The sequence below is a fragment of the Hydra vulgaris genome, chromosome 09 (genome assembly GCF_038396675.1).
Source record: "Hydra vulgaris chromosome 09, alternate assembly HydraT2T_AEP".
Lineage (NCBI taxonomy): Eukaryota > Metazoa > Cnidaria > Hydrozoa > Anthoathecata > Hydridae > Hydra > Hydra vulgaris.
The window spans coordinates 56102839-56117500 of record NC_088928.1 but is presented as its reverse complement, the minus strand read 5'-3'; the positions used below and the strand labels follow the sequence as shown (position 1 = coordinate 56117500).

The following is a 14662-nucleotide window of genomic DNA, read 5'->3' as shown; positions in this document are numbered from 1 at the left end:
TAATCCAAATTTTTTTCTGGGACTAACATATATATTTTTTGTGATAAAATATTAACAGGTAACTTTCATAACTTTATAATTCTGTTCTTTTTAGTGTATCTACCATGTGATTTAACAGAACGCACTATATCAACTCTTTGCAATTTGCAAGATTGCATCAGTGTTCTATTTTCGTTTTTGAGAATAGGAGCTGTTGAAAAGGAATTTAATGAAGATATCAACCGATGGCTTGATTTAATGGTAAATTTCTTTTTTAGCTATTTTTATAAATGCTAGTAGTAAGCAACCTGTAATACAGGTTATTAGTAAATAAATTAGTAATAACAATTTAACTTGATATGTTATCTGAAAATTATAATAAAATACAAATTAATCTATGTATAATCTTTGCATGTTATTTACAACATGCAAACACATTTGCATGTTGTAAATAACATTTTGTACAAGTAATACTATAATTTATTCCATAAAAACGTTTCATTTGTTCATTTAAATCAATAGCTGTCAAATAGGGTTTTTTGTTGCTTAGCTTTTTATTGAAACAAATTTCCATTTGAACTAATGTGTCAAATAGGGTTTTTTGTTGCCAGCTTTTTATTGAAACAAATTTCCATTTGAACAAATCGTGACCTCAATCACTTATAAATGAAGCTTTTTAATTATTTCCACAGAGTAATTGTTTACAACATCAATAAACTAGCAATTTTTTGGAAAAAATATGAAAAGCTTCAGTATGTTCATAAACATTTATATAAACATTATTTCCGTAACATTATGTCTGCTCATTAAAAATCATTAAAAATTAAATCAATTAAAGTAAGTTAAATAATCAATTTTGTTACAGTAAACATAAAAACCTTTTGATTTGTATATAGTATGTTGGATTTAGCGAATTTAGTGCTGAAATATTAGTAAAATTCTATTTTATTGTATGTACGCAAATTTTTGGACATTTATACAATTGAATTAAAATATATTGTTTTTTTTTTTTCATTATTTCTTAAAATTGTGGCTTTGCAAATAATGATTTTTTACTTTTAAAAATTTATTAACAAACAAAAATTATTACTTATTGCAAAGAAAAAAATGTTAACTACTTTACCAGCGCATATTTTTTTGTGACAAACAAAGAATTAAGTTTTCAAGTATCATTTATTAAAAATATATATATCGTTGCGCTTTCACTTGCTTTAAGATAAAAAAGTACGCTTTATGAATATTTTTGATGCAGTGTTATAAGTTATAGCATGTTTACATGTATGCTTTATTAAAATACTGAAGGTTGAGCAAGTATGTAGCACAGGACTGCTAATTTTCACTGCCTAATTTTTCTTTTTTAAATAATTCAATTTATAAAATTAAAAAAAAATGCATAGTGTTGACATCAACTTTTCTTGACCTTCCCCCTCCTCATTGTCAACAGTTGTCAAAAAAGTTCAGACCCCCTATTTTTTTGACATAGTTAATGGACAGCCTCTAAAGCTGATGTTACTATTATAAAATATTATTTTTCTAAACTATTTTTTCAAAATAAAATATAAGCGAAATAATTGCAAGAGCTATATTGCTTCAAGCGTAAATTCAAGCAAAAAAATTAATAATAAAGTTCTATCCTTAAAAGAAATTTTTTTGTTTTTTATTTAATTATAAAAAAATAAACTCTTTATAAGATGTCGTTTTAAGTTTGTAATAGTTAATATTTTTCCATTTTTTTGATAAAATAAAAGAACATTTTTTTATAAAATCATTATAACAAATCAAAGAAACAAAATTTAAAATATCAAAAGTGGCACTAATATAAAATAAAATTTAACGTGTACTTTTTTTTAGCTAATAAGTTTTTGTTTTGTTTTTTATTTATTTTTCAAATTTGTTATGAGAAATTGTCTTTATAAATATTCTTGCTCTTGCAAGATGATAAATAAAAAAATTTGTATGTTTATTTTATGATTTCTTTTTTTCGTGCTTTTAACATCTTTTTTTTTCTTTTACTGAATATTTTTACGGAAAATTTAGGTTAATAAAAATAAAGTTTTTTTTTTTTTTTTTAAGTTATCACATTTGTAAATAGCTGGAATATCAAATGCAATTGTCATGCAAACTTTTTTACGTAATTTTTACGTAAATGTAGTTGTCATTCAAACTTCATCAGTGGTTTTTATAATGTTAGTCACTTCTTTACCGCTTGTTTAAATATTAAAAAATGATTAAAAATGGCTTACGTGAAATGGCTAACCGCTTACGTAAAATGGTTTGTAGCTTGCTTAAATGGCACCCCAGTTTACGCATTAAAACAAGACCTGATATATATATATATATATATATATATATATATATATAGTTTGTTAGTTAGTTGGCACCTATTCAGTGTGTTGTTATTAAATGCATATAATTAGTTGTGGATTTTTCTGTATGTTGTAAATAAATGCACATATTTATTAGGTATCAGCTCTCCAGCGTGTGGGAACTCTTCCTGATCATTTTTTTTTATTAAATCATATTATTCGTTGTCCATGTGGTGTTCCAACTGCAAAAGCACAATACATTCAGTTTCCAACATTTAATGCTCATCAATTATTGTCTGTATGGAAACGACCACAAGTTCATCACTTTGTTGTTATGCTAGCAACTTTAACATTACCAGTTAGGTAGGTTTATTTTACTTTAAAATATATTTTAAATGCATCTATTTTTTTTCTCTGACCCTTCACTCGTGTATTTGTTTTTATACAGAGCTAGAACAGAATTTTTGTCAAAATTTAAAGTTAATTATACAAGAACAGTCAAAAGGCAAATCAGCTGGACTCTAGTTGATGAAGATAACTATGAGGTACTTTGATTATAAAGTTATTTACTTTTACATTTTATCATGTAAAAATTTGATGGCTTAAAAGAAGGGACAAAGTAAAAGTTTATCAACAACTAGTTTTGCCAGGCATAACTAATTGTATTTTCTCTGTAATTTTATTCAAATAATTATTTTGAGTTTTGTCAAAATATATTTTTTTACAATGGGATTTTACTTTTGTTTTGTTTTAAATAAAAGTGACTTAGCACATTAGGTAGTTGTGATTTTGATGTCATAAAATTACCTTTACTTTTTTATTTTGTTTATAGACATTAACTTTTTTAAACTACCTTAATAAAATAAGTTACTGCAAAGCAAGTTTAATTTACTTATTAAGAAAAAGAAGTGTCATTTTGTAAATATAGTTATTGTGGAATGTCTATTTTGTTTCATTTTTTAAATTGAAACAAAATAAACATTTTTTAAAACAAATTTTTAAAACAAATTATTTTAAAGCATAGCTTGACCAGCCTATAAATATCTTTAAATATATACTACATTATTACTAAATATATATATATATACGAATATACATAATTTATGAATATTTCTATATAATTTGTATTCCGTAAAATTGCCTAAGGGTATTATGTATTTTCGGTCATTTAAGAGCAAATAACAAAAATGGATGCATATTTCAATTTTTAAAAACTAATTTAACACTAGTATTATTACCAAGTTAACTAAGTTTGTAATTTTTCTTTTGATTTCCCAACATACTTATACACTTTTTCTTAAAAATCAGTAAGATTTTAAAATACTAAAACTTTGACTATTATGGATTATGTTCAATGAAAACAACAATAAGAAGGAATGTCATGATATGTTGGTTATGAAAAATGTGACTTTGATGTATGAGAACCAATTACAAAAAAAAAAATTTAATTGCCTCGCACTGAAATAATTTTTTTGCAAATAAAGGTTTCAAAATCATGGATATTATTAATCATTCAAAATCATGGATATTATTAAAACTTCAAATAAGCATATACTGAAAGTAATAATAAATTTTATTTTTAATAAATTTTAATAAAATTTAGCATATATTTAAAAGTCATCTAATTAGATTTGTAATTAGTCAAACTAGTTGTTCTCATTTGAAATAAAATATCGAATGCTAAGTTTTAATTATTTTATTTTAATTAATTTAATAAAACTTTTACTTATGCAAAATTAATGATATAGTTGTAAGTATAGTTTAGAAAAAAAACATGAAAAAACATTTATTGAAGCCTGAGATATGAATGTTCAAAGCTTAAGTGACCAAATTTGAGTGATTTTTATAGTATGCAAGTTAAATTATTACTACTTAAATCATTATGTAGTACTTTATATATATATACAAGTAAAACGTGTAACACCCATAAATGTAACTTTAACACAGGTTTAATATTTACATTGTTAAAAGTTAAACTGTATCATTAACTTATTATATATTAAAGTACCACGTTGTAATTAAATTTAATTTTAAACCGCATTTAAAATCTTTTTTTTTTTTAAACGTCTTTGCTTCCAACAAGGCTGCAAGCAACCACTAATTAAAGTTAGAAGTTAATGGAAGAGAAAAGATGAAGATTGTAGAGCAAGATAAAGGTTGACAGATGACTAAAGGATTGCAAATTATATGAATTTGGAAAGCAAGATGAAGGAAGCGAATTCCAAAGAACTGATGTTTGAGGAAAAAAAACATAGACAAATAAGAAATTTTGGAGCACTTAGGAACTGTCACAGAAAAAGGATGAGACTTAATTGAATGACGAGTAACACGAGAATGAATTTTAGTAGATGGCACAAGAGACGCTAGCTCTTTAGAGCAGTGCCCATTATAATATTAGTAGAAAAGAGAAAGAGAAGCAACATTACAACGATGTGATAGTGGTTGGAGGTTGGCTGCAAGAGCAGGTCCAACTATGTTTACAATGCGTTTTTGTAGCAGAAGTGAGATCCTTTTCAAGCTTAAATGCCCCCTCCAAGCATTCAGAGATTGTTGGTTTCTTATCACGACAAGAATAAATGGTAATATCATCAGCAAACAATGCCTCCTTAAATGTGAGGATATCTGGAAGGTCGTTAATGTAAATTAAAAAGAATATATGGCCAAGGATAAAACCTTGAGGAACCCCTGAAGTAACAGAATAAGAGGTAGAGTGTTGTCCATCGAGGACAACTTTTATAGTACGATTGGAAAGGAAGGATTCAATAATCTTAAAGATGTTGCCAGATACACCATAAGAAGAAAGCTTATGGAGAAGACCAGCATGTCAAACTTTATCAAAAGCTTTTGAAATGTCAAGAGCGATGGCCTTAACCTCTCCACCTTTATCTAATGCACGATAAAACCTATTGGTTATTACTGCTAGCAAATCAGCTGTAGAACGAGAAGATCGAAATCCATATTGATGGTCAGAAAGTAAGTTAATAAATTCAAGATGAGAAATTAAGTGTTTGTTAATTAAAGATTTAAAAACTAGTTTAAAAAATTAAAACTAGTTTAAAAAAAATTACCAATGAATCCTGTATTAGAAAAAGATTATATTTCCTTATAATTTATTTTTTAAAACATTCTTATGCATAACAATATTTTGTTTGTTTATCACAATTTATTTATTTTATTTTTTACGTATTTAATGTAATATTTTAAATAAAGATTATAAACAATTTATAGATATATTTTATCAGTTACCAATAAGATATTCATAAACATAATTTATGTTCATAAATAAATTGCATCAGGAGAAATGCGACATTGAATTAATAAGAAACAAAAAATTTTAAATACATTTGTGAAAAAAACTTTCTTAAACAAAAACACTTCTCCCTTTTTAGAATATTATTATTTTTCTTTTCTTTTGCATTTAATCTACGATGGAGACACATGTTTTTCCTTAATAAATTAGTTAGCAGATGATTAAGAAAATTTAATAAATATTGCAAAAATGTTTTACAATTTCTAATTCTTTACAAAATAAACAAAATTTTAAATAAAAAGATTAAATAACAAAAATGTTTTACAATTTCTAATTCTTTACAAACTAAATTTTACATGCTACATTTTATTATTTTTTACATTTCTTTAAAACTAAATTTAATTTTTAAAATCATTTTTAATTTAAATTAAAACATTTATAAAATGTTCTGTTTCTTTAAAAAATTCACAGTTTTTTTATGACCTAGTATTTTCTGAATAAATGTCACATAACGAATGTTAAAAGATAACTTAAATATTCCAAAATAAAAAAATTTTTTTGTACATAGATCAACTGACTTGCAGCAGAATGCTGCTACATCGACTGAGGGTTTGGGATGGGGCAGTAATATTGACAAAAAGCTATATTAAAAATACTGTGGAGGATCCTCTTTGATGACATTGAAGTTATTGATCATGTACTTATTTTCATGAGGACACTTAGATGCAAGTTCATTTTGCTTGCTTAACGTAGGCAATGGTAATGAAATATGATATTTCTCCAAAAAGCATAAATTACACGATTTGCCATTAGGTTTAAACAATCAGCCTGGTCTAAAATTTTCCACCTTAGGACAGGATTTAAACCCTTCTTTTAATAGTTCATACATGGCAATAATGCTTTCTTTAAATCCACTAGACCTAAAGGCACTATTATAAAAATGAGTGCTTTGATTAAATACTTCTTTACTCAAAGAAAAGTTTATAGAATTAATGGGAAGCTTTTATCAATTAATTAAGGAAAGGTTTAGCTACATTTGTCTTGACATAAATTGAAAACAGTGAGTTAAAACCTCTGTTTTCAATGAATTTCAAATTAAATTAATTTTTTGTTTGTGATTTTGTAACTTTTATAGAATTGTTGTGAATAGCAATAATGCTTTCTTTAAATCCACTAGCACTATTATAAAAGGAGTGGTTTGATTAAATACTTCTTTACTCGAAGAAATATTTCCTATAAGATTAGATATCATTATGGGAATAGATTTAAGAATATTCAGAGGATGGTTTGAATTAACATTGGTATAAAATGGATTGTCACCTGGTTTTCTATACTGCTGAGAAGAATCTTTAGACAGGTTAAGCAAAGCGTCAAGAAAGTTAACAGTTTTTAAATTAGTTTTTATTGTTATATTTAGCTTCAATTTTTCTTTAAAAAGAATGATGAGATTTTTCTTTATCATTTCTGATTGTGGTTAACTGATATTATGGAAGTAGCAAAGTCCATCATCTCTATATAAACCATTGGTACTTGATCCGTATTCTTTGCTAATGGTAAATAAAATAAAAAGGTAATCTCTTAATTTTTTTACCCAAATATTATTTCTTGTAAAAAGTAAGGATTTTCTGGAATGGTAAATAATATCAATTGCCTTATTTGAAATTTGAGTAAAATTTTTTGGCATAAACTAAGAAATCGTAAAGAAGCTGTTTAGAAATGGAAGAAAAAAATATATATATATTATATTGAACAAAAACACAGTCATTTTTGATATCATGGAACTATTTTAAAACATGTTTACTATGTCGTTGATGCATGAGGCTAGCACAAGGTGTTTTTTTATGGTAATAAATGCTGTACTCATAGTAAGACATTTTAATTAATCATTGATGCTCAAGTTTACTGCTATTACTTGAGCATCCATATTAATATTTTTGTGTTGTGTTATATCAGACTTTTTATAAGTTTTAGTAATATTATCGATAGGAAATTTTCTTATGAAAGCTTATCAATTTCATAAAGATTTTGAGTTTTATTTGCAAAAAGGAACATATTTACAGAAGAATTTATTTTAACCATGTCATTATTTAATTGCTTTTGAAAGTCGTTATGGATAGTAGTAAAAGAGATATATTTAATATATTAATAATTTTTAATATTTATCACTTTAGACAAGCTTTATTTTTGTAACTACTGTGTTTATCTTATGCAATAAAATAGATGATAATTTACATACATATTTATTATAAATTATTTGTTAAAATGTGTGTTCTCAGTTAATTTTCCTTCATCTTTTTCAGGATGAAAACCATGATGATAGTTGGAGCCTATTAACTGAGCAAGATCTAATTGCTTTGTTTGATCAATATCCTTTCAGTGACTTATTTTTATCATTACTGAATATCAATTCCATACAAGGTAAAAAAAAAGTTTGTGAGAAAAAAAAATTTTATTATAAGGTATTTTAATAAAAATTTCAATTTTATTTAATTTATAAATTGGTAGTGGCCCAGCTTTGTTTAGCCCAGAGTAACATATTTATTTGATTTTTTAATTTATTTTTTGTTGCTTTTAACTTCAAAAATTATAAAGGGAAAAATTTTGACAAATAGTGCTTATGTCAAGTTTTGCAGATTGTCATATTACACAAGATTTCACAGTGAGACCAGGGACAGGATTTATCACTGACCAAAGGGGAGGGGGAGGGCAAATTAAGGTTCAATAAGTTACCTAGCTGAATTTTAAAAATCTATGTAACATTACACATAATTTTATGTCGTTATCCTGCTACTGGTAACATTTAATCCAGTATAATCTTTTACATAGCCTGCTGCCTTGTAACTTTTTTAGGCAAAGGCTAGGAGATGCCAACTCTGACTTAACACACCCCCTGCCTTGGTGGTAAAACTCAGTTTTATAGTTCTAAGGCTGGCTGGTAGTCAGCTTTTCTAATCTCTGTGGTAGCTCTCAGAGAGACTGGTTCCATAAACAGCTGTACAATATCAGAGTATTAACAGTGCCATGTTTTGCATGGATGGTGTTCATTATTGAAGCTACATTTGGAGCTCTTTGTTAGAGTTTATTAATAGTAATGAGGCAATTGCTTGGACAATTAGATATTGTACTGAGTACTATCAGTATTTTGAGTCTAGTTCTTTAACCAATTTAAAAAATGACTAAAGTTTTAAAAACTATAAAACGCAAAGAACCATTGTCATCACCAAGTTCTCTAAATCTATTATTCAATAATAGTTGTGGTCTTCAAAGTAACCTTTCTCCTGTTGAGTCTTATCTCTTGCAAAGTTCACTAGACCTTTAATTCGTAAAGACTCCAGTAGTAAGATGCTTGGCCTGGGCATTTTCATTTGTGAGAATTCACCCATTTCTTAGGAAACTAGGTTCGAATCCACAGACTAATCTTTTATGTGCTTTCGTTTAGCACCACTTCACTCTATCACCTTTCTCTTTGTTCTGCATCACTCTCTTTCATCTCAAGACTGCACCCTTTTTGATGTTATTTTTGATCAAATTGACCAAGCCCTTTTCTCCTTTAACCAGTATCGTTGTTGTTGGTGACTTTAATGCTCATCACACTGAATGGTTTGGCTCTAATGTCAGTCACTCTGCGTTAAGTGTTAAGGCCCACAGCTTTTGACTTCCTCAATCTCTAACACAAATAGTCAACTTTCCAACTCACTTTCCAGACAATTCCAATCATTTACCTTCTCTACTTGGCTTGTTTCTAATCCAAATTGGTGCTCAGTTTCTTCTCATTCACCCTTCCATATTTCTGATCACAGTTTGAAAAATCTCTGTAAAACTTTTATCTTATTCTTCTTTATCATCAGAATCCTTCTATCGTCATACCTCTTACAACTACCTTAAAGCTGACTGGGACTCTTTCTGTGAATTTCTTTGTGATGGTCCTTGTGTAGAAATCTTTTGTATTCCTGCTGACTAATGTGCTTTTTATGTAACTTCTTAGATTTAGGCTGGCATGGAATCTTTTATTCCTTCTCGATGATTCTAAGTCAAACCTCATTCTTTTCCATAGTTTTCCTCTCATTGTGATGCTGCAATTTCCAATTATAACCATTACTTCCATATCTATCACCAAAAAAATTCTCCAGAAAACATATGCCTGTTTACTATTGCTAGTAACCATTGTAAAAAGGTTTTGTTTAATGCCAAAGCTTGCTTTTCTCAGGTTTACAAAATCTTGTATATCATCTCAAAAATTAGGTTGATCCATTGCCTGACATTCATATAACTCCAGCTTCTGTACCTATAGTGATTTTCTGCTTAGACTCTTCTACAGCTCCAGACAACATACCTGTTATAGTTTTGCAGAAGTGTGCTCCACCTGTTGTCTGTACTTTCAAAACTATTTAACAAGTGCTTATCAGATTCTTGTTTTCCAGCCTGCTAGAAACCGGCATCTGTTATTCCTATTTTCAAAAATTCTGGAGAGCAATCTGACTCGCCTAACTTCTGACATACCATTAGTCTACTTACAATCATAAGCAAGGATTTTAAGGTCTTTAACTAACAAAACTTGAATCTCTCATCTTGAATCTAATAACTTACTTTCTGGTCATCAATATGGATTTTGATCTTCTTATTCTACTGCTGTTTTGTTAACAGTAATAACTGATAGGTTTTATTGCGCATTAGATAGATGTGGAGAGGCCAAGACTCTAGACATTTCTAAAGTCTTTGATAAAGTTTGGCATGCTGGTTTGAATCCTTCTTTACCAATCGTAAAGGTTATTGAGTTCTTCCTTAACAATCGTAGTATAAAAGTTGTTCGCAATGTACTTTTTTCTTCATATCTTTGTAACTTCAGGGGTTCCTCAAGGTTCTATCCTTGGCCCTATACTCTTTTTAATTTATTTTAATGATTTCCAGAAATTCTCACATCTAAGGTGGAGTTGGTTGCTGATGATACTACCAAATACTCTTGTCTTGATAAGAAGCCAACTTTCTCTGATTGCTTTGAGGGGGAATTTGAGCTTAAAAAGGATCTCATTTTTGCTACATCATGGGGTCTTGTTGGCTAGTAAACTTTAACTCAAATAAAACTCAATTTTTCAGCTAATTGTTATTGTAACCATCTAGATCTTCCTATATTTATGAACGGTAATGTACTTGATGAGTCATCTACCCTTTTTCTTCTAGGATTAACTCTTACTTCTGATCTTTCTTGGAAACCATATATCAAGTCGATTGTTAAATTAGCACCTGATCAATCAATTAACTGTTGTCGCATCATCGAAATGTTGCTGCTTTTTCTCTTTTCTTTAAATAAAATAATGTCCGCTGCTCTAAAGAGTGTTTTTCTTTACCAAATAACTTTCTATACAATCTTTAATTTCATTGATATGTTTCTCTTGCATTGACTTTTGGATATTATAAAATTATGTGTAGTAGCTGATGAATGAAAAAAAAATCTTCTTTTATTTTTTCATCAAAAATATATTTTACAATTAGTGTCATATGAGATGATATCTATTTATTTTAATACTTATTTCATTTAATATCTGTTAATGTTTAAAAATAGTTTCTCCTTTGCAGCATTCTATTATTTCTTCTTAAATAGTATTACTTATATAGATAGCTTTAGCATGAGTTTTCTTCAGATGATTTCTAGAATACTTTTTTTATTTTTGCATTTTAAGAAGTAGACAGAATTAGTAAGTTTAAGTTTTCTGTTTTATTAACCTGTTTTGATATATTAAGTTCCTTGTTAAAATAAGTCGAAATATTTAATTGCTTTCTTTTTGCAATGGTAACTTTTTTACTAACTCCATTGACATTACTCATTTGTAAATTGTGATGGTTATCAGAAATACTTGCAAAAAAAAATTTTTTTTATCAACAATGTAAAGAGTAAATTACATACCCAAATACAAATATTTATAGAAATTTTTGTATATAAAAGTTTTATTTGTACTATAATGAATGAAAATCCTTTATATGCCACAGTTTTTAAGTAATAGTTAAATTTGTAACACATTGTCAGCGCAGCATGCTCAAAATTTTCATTGAAATATTTATGTTTATTAACAGAAATATTTATCAAAGTAGGCATTGAATGTTAAAATGCTATTGAATATTAAAATGACACATGAATTTGAAAGTGTTTTGTAATACTTTTATTTCTTTTATAATTATTAATTTTCTTACTTTTTATTATTATTTTTTTTTTACTCTTATTATTTACTTTCTTACTTATTATTTACTTTTTGATTCATGAGTTTTTTCTCCTTACAATGCAACTTGCTTTATTTATATCTTAATGATGGTACTGTTCTAAAACTTAGTGTAATGGTTTTAATGGTTTTTAATGATTCTATGAATAATTGACTAAAAACTTATTCACAAAAACTCCAATAGCTGCAATAGCCATATAGTCAATCATCAGTTTTGAATATTCAAACCTGATTTCATGATTGTTCTCTAAATATTCTTTTTATGCTTTTCACCTCTTCACTCAATAACAATTTTGTTCCTTATTTTTTTCCTTCATCCTAAAATTGCACTTGATTTGACTTTAGTATCTCTATAACATTCCTTTGTTTTTGAAAAACAAAAGAATAATTCGAGAAATACAAAACAATTTGACAACATTATTGAGAAATATAAATCAATCACTAATATTTATGATCTTTGAAGTAACATTTTTCTGTTGAGTCTTATCTCTTGCAAAGTTCACCAGACCTACTTGCTCTTTGTGAGACTAATTTGATTTCAGCCATCTCATCTTGCGATCTTAGTGTTGATGGTTATCTTCCTTTAATTCGTAAAGACTCCAATAGTCACATGCTTGGCCTGGGCATTTACATTCATTAGAATTCACCCATTTGTCATTTCACTCTATCGCCTTTCTCTTTGTTCTATATCGCTCTCCTTAATCTCAAGACTGCACTCTTTTTAATGTTATTTCTGATCATATTGACTAAGCCCTCTCTCTTTATCCATTAGCCTATATTGCTGTTGTCGGTGACTTTAAGACTCATCAGACTGAAAGGCTTGGCTTTAGTGTTAGTGACTCTGCAGGCATTAAAGCCCACAACTTTTGCCTTTCTCAATCCCTAACTCAAATAGTCAACTTTGCAACTCGCTTTCCAGACAACCCGAATCATTTACCTTCTCTACTTGACTTATGTCTTGTTTCTGATCCTACTCAGTGCTCAGTTTCTCCACATTCACTCTTAGGTGCTTCTGATCACAGTTTGATCTCTCTAAAACTAAAATCTCATTCTTCTTTATCACCTGAATCCCCCTATCATCGTATCTCTTACAACTACCTTAATGGTGACTGGGATTCTTTCTGTGATTTTCTTCGTGATGGCCCTTGGGTAGAAATCTTTCGTCTTCCTGTTGACAAATGTGCTTCTTACATAACCTCATGGATTCAGGCTGGCATGGAATCTTTTGTTCCCTCTTGACAATTCCAGGTCAAGCCTCACTATCCATTATGGTTTTCCTCACATTGTGCTGCTGCGATTGCCAATCAATCATACAGGTTAATCCATTGCTTGACATTTGTATCACTCCAGCATCTGTATCTAAAGTGATTTCCTGCTTAGACTCTTCTACAGTTTGTGACCTGGACAACATACCTGTTATGGTCTTGCAAAAGTGTTCTTCGGAACTGTTGTCTATACTCTCAAAACTACTCAACAAGTGCTTATCAGAGTCTTGTTTTCCAACCTGTTGGAAAGCGACATCTGTTATCCCTATCTTCAAAAATTCCAGAGAAAGTGGTCTGATCGTCTAACTACTGCCCCATTAGTCTTGTTCCTATTACAAGCAAGGTTTTTGAATCTTTAAGTAACAAACACTTAATTTCTTATCTTGAATCTATTAACTTACTTTCTGACCATCAATATGGATTTCAATCTTCTTATTTTACAGCTGATTTGCTAGCAGTAATAACCAATAGGTTTTATCGTGCATTTGATAAAGGTGGAGAGGTTAAGGCCATCGCTTTTGACATTTCAAAAGCTTTTGATGATATTTGACATGCTGGTCTTCTCCATAAGCTTTCTTCTTATGGTGTATCTGGCAACATCTTTAAGATTATTGAATCCTTCCTTTCCAATCGTAGTATAAAAGTTGTCCTTGATGGACAACACTCTTCCTCTTATTTTGTTACTTCTGGGGTTCTTCAAGGTTCTATCCTTGGCCCTATACTCTTTTTAATTTACATTAACGATTTTCCAGATATTCTCACATCTAAAGTGGCATTGTTTGCTGATGATATTACCATTTATTCTTGTCATGATAAGAAGCTGACGCTCTCTGATTGCTTGGAGGGGGCATTTGAGCTTGAAAAGGATCTCACTTCTGCTACAGCATGGGGCTCACAGTGGCTGGTGATCTTCAATACAGATAAAACTCAATTTTTTTCAGCCAATTGTTATCGAAATAATTTAGATCTTCTTACATTTATGAATGGTGATGTACTCGATTATTCATACACTCTTCATCTTCTCATCTTTTAGGATTAACTCTTACATTTGATCTTTTTTGGAAACCATATATCAAATCTGTTGCAAAATTAGCATCTGCTAAGGTTGCATCTCTTTATCGAGCTCGACCCTTTCTTACTTTGGATTCTATTCTCTATCTCTATAAATCTCAAATCCGGCCTTGTATGGAATACTGTTGCCATATCTGGGGCGGATCTTCTAATGATGCTCTTCTCTTTTAGACAAGGTGCATAAACGCATTGTAAATATAGTTGGACCTGCTCTTGCAGCCAACCTCCAACCATTATCACATCGTTGTAATCTTGCTACTCTTTCTCTTTTCTACAAATACTATAATGGGTACTGCTCTAAAGATCTAACGTCTCTTGTGCCATCTACTAAAATTCATTCTTGTGTTACTCATCATTCAATTAAGTCTCATCCTTTTTCTGTGACTGTTCCTATGTGCTCAATCTTTTTCTTGCTCTACAATCTTCATCTTTTCTCTTCCATTAACTTCCAACTTTATTTATTGGTTGCTTGCAACCTTGTTGGAAGCGAAGATCTTTAAAAAAATAAAGAATAAAAAAATAAAAAAAATATGCTATGAATGTTAAAATGCTTAACTACTTTAAAATAACAGGTGACTC

General features: G+C 28.8%; 1 protein-coding gene across 1 annotated transcript in view; it reads left to right on the top strand.

Moving 5' to 3' along the window:
- The window catches only part of LOC101234965 (ectopic P granules protein 5 homolog), a 135642-nt gene that overhangs the window by 39590 nt on the left and 81390 nt on the right, over window positions 1-14662 (top strand). The window contains exons 8-11 of the mRNA XM_065806109.1: window positions 95-240; window positions 2443-2648; window positions 2734-2830; window positions 7836-7953. Of these exons, the coding sequence (XP_065662181.1) occupies window positions 95-240; window positions 2443-2648; window positions 2734-2830; window positions 7836-7953 (567 nt within the window). The remainder of the gene's footprint in view (window positions 1-94; window positions 241-2442; window positions 2649-2733; window positions 2831-7835; window positions 7954-14662) is intronic.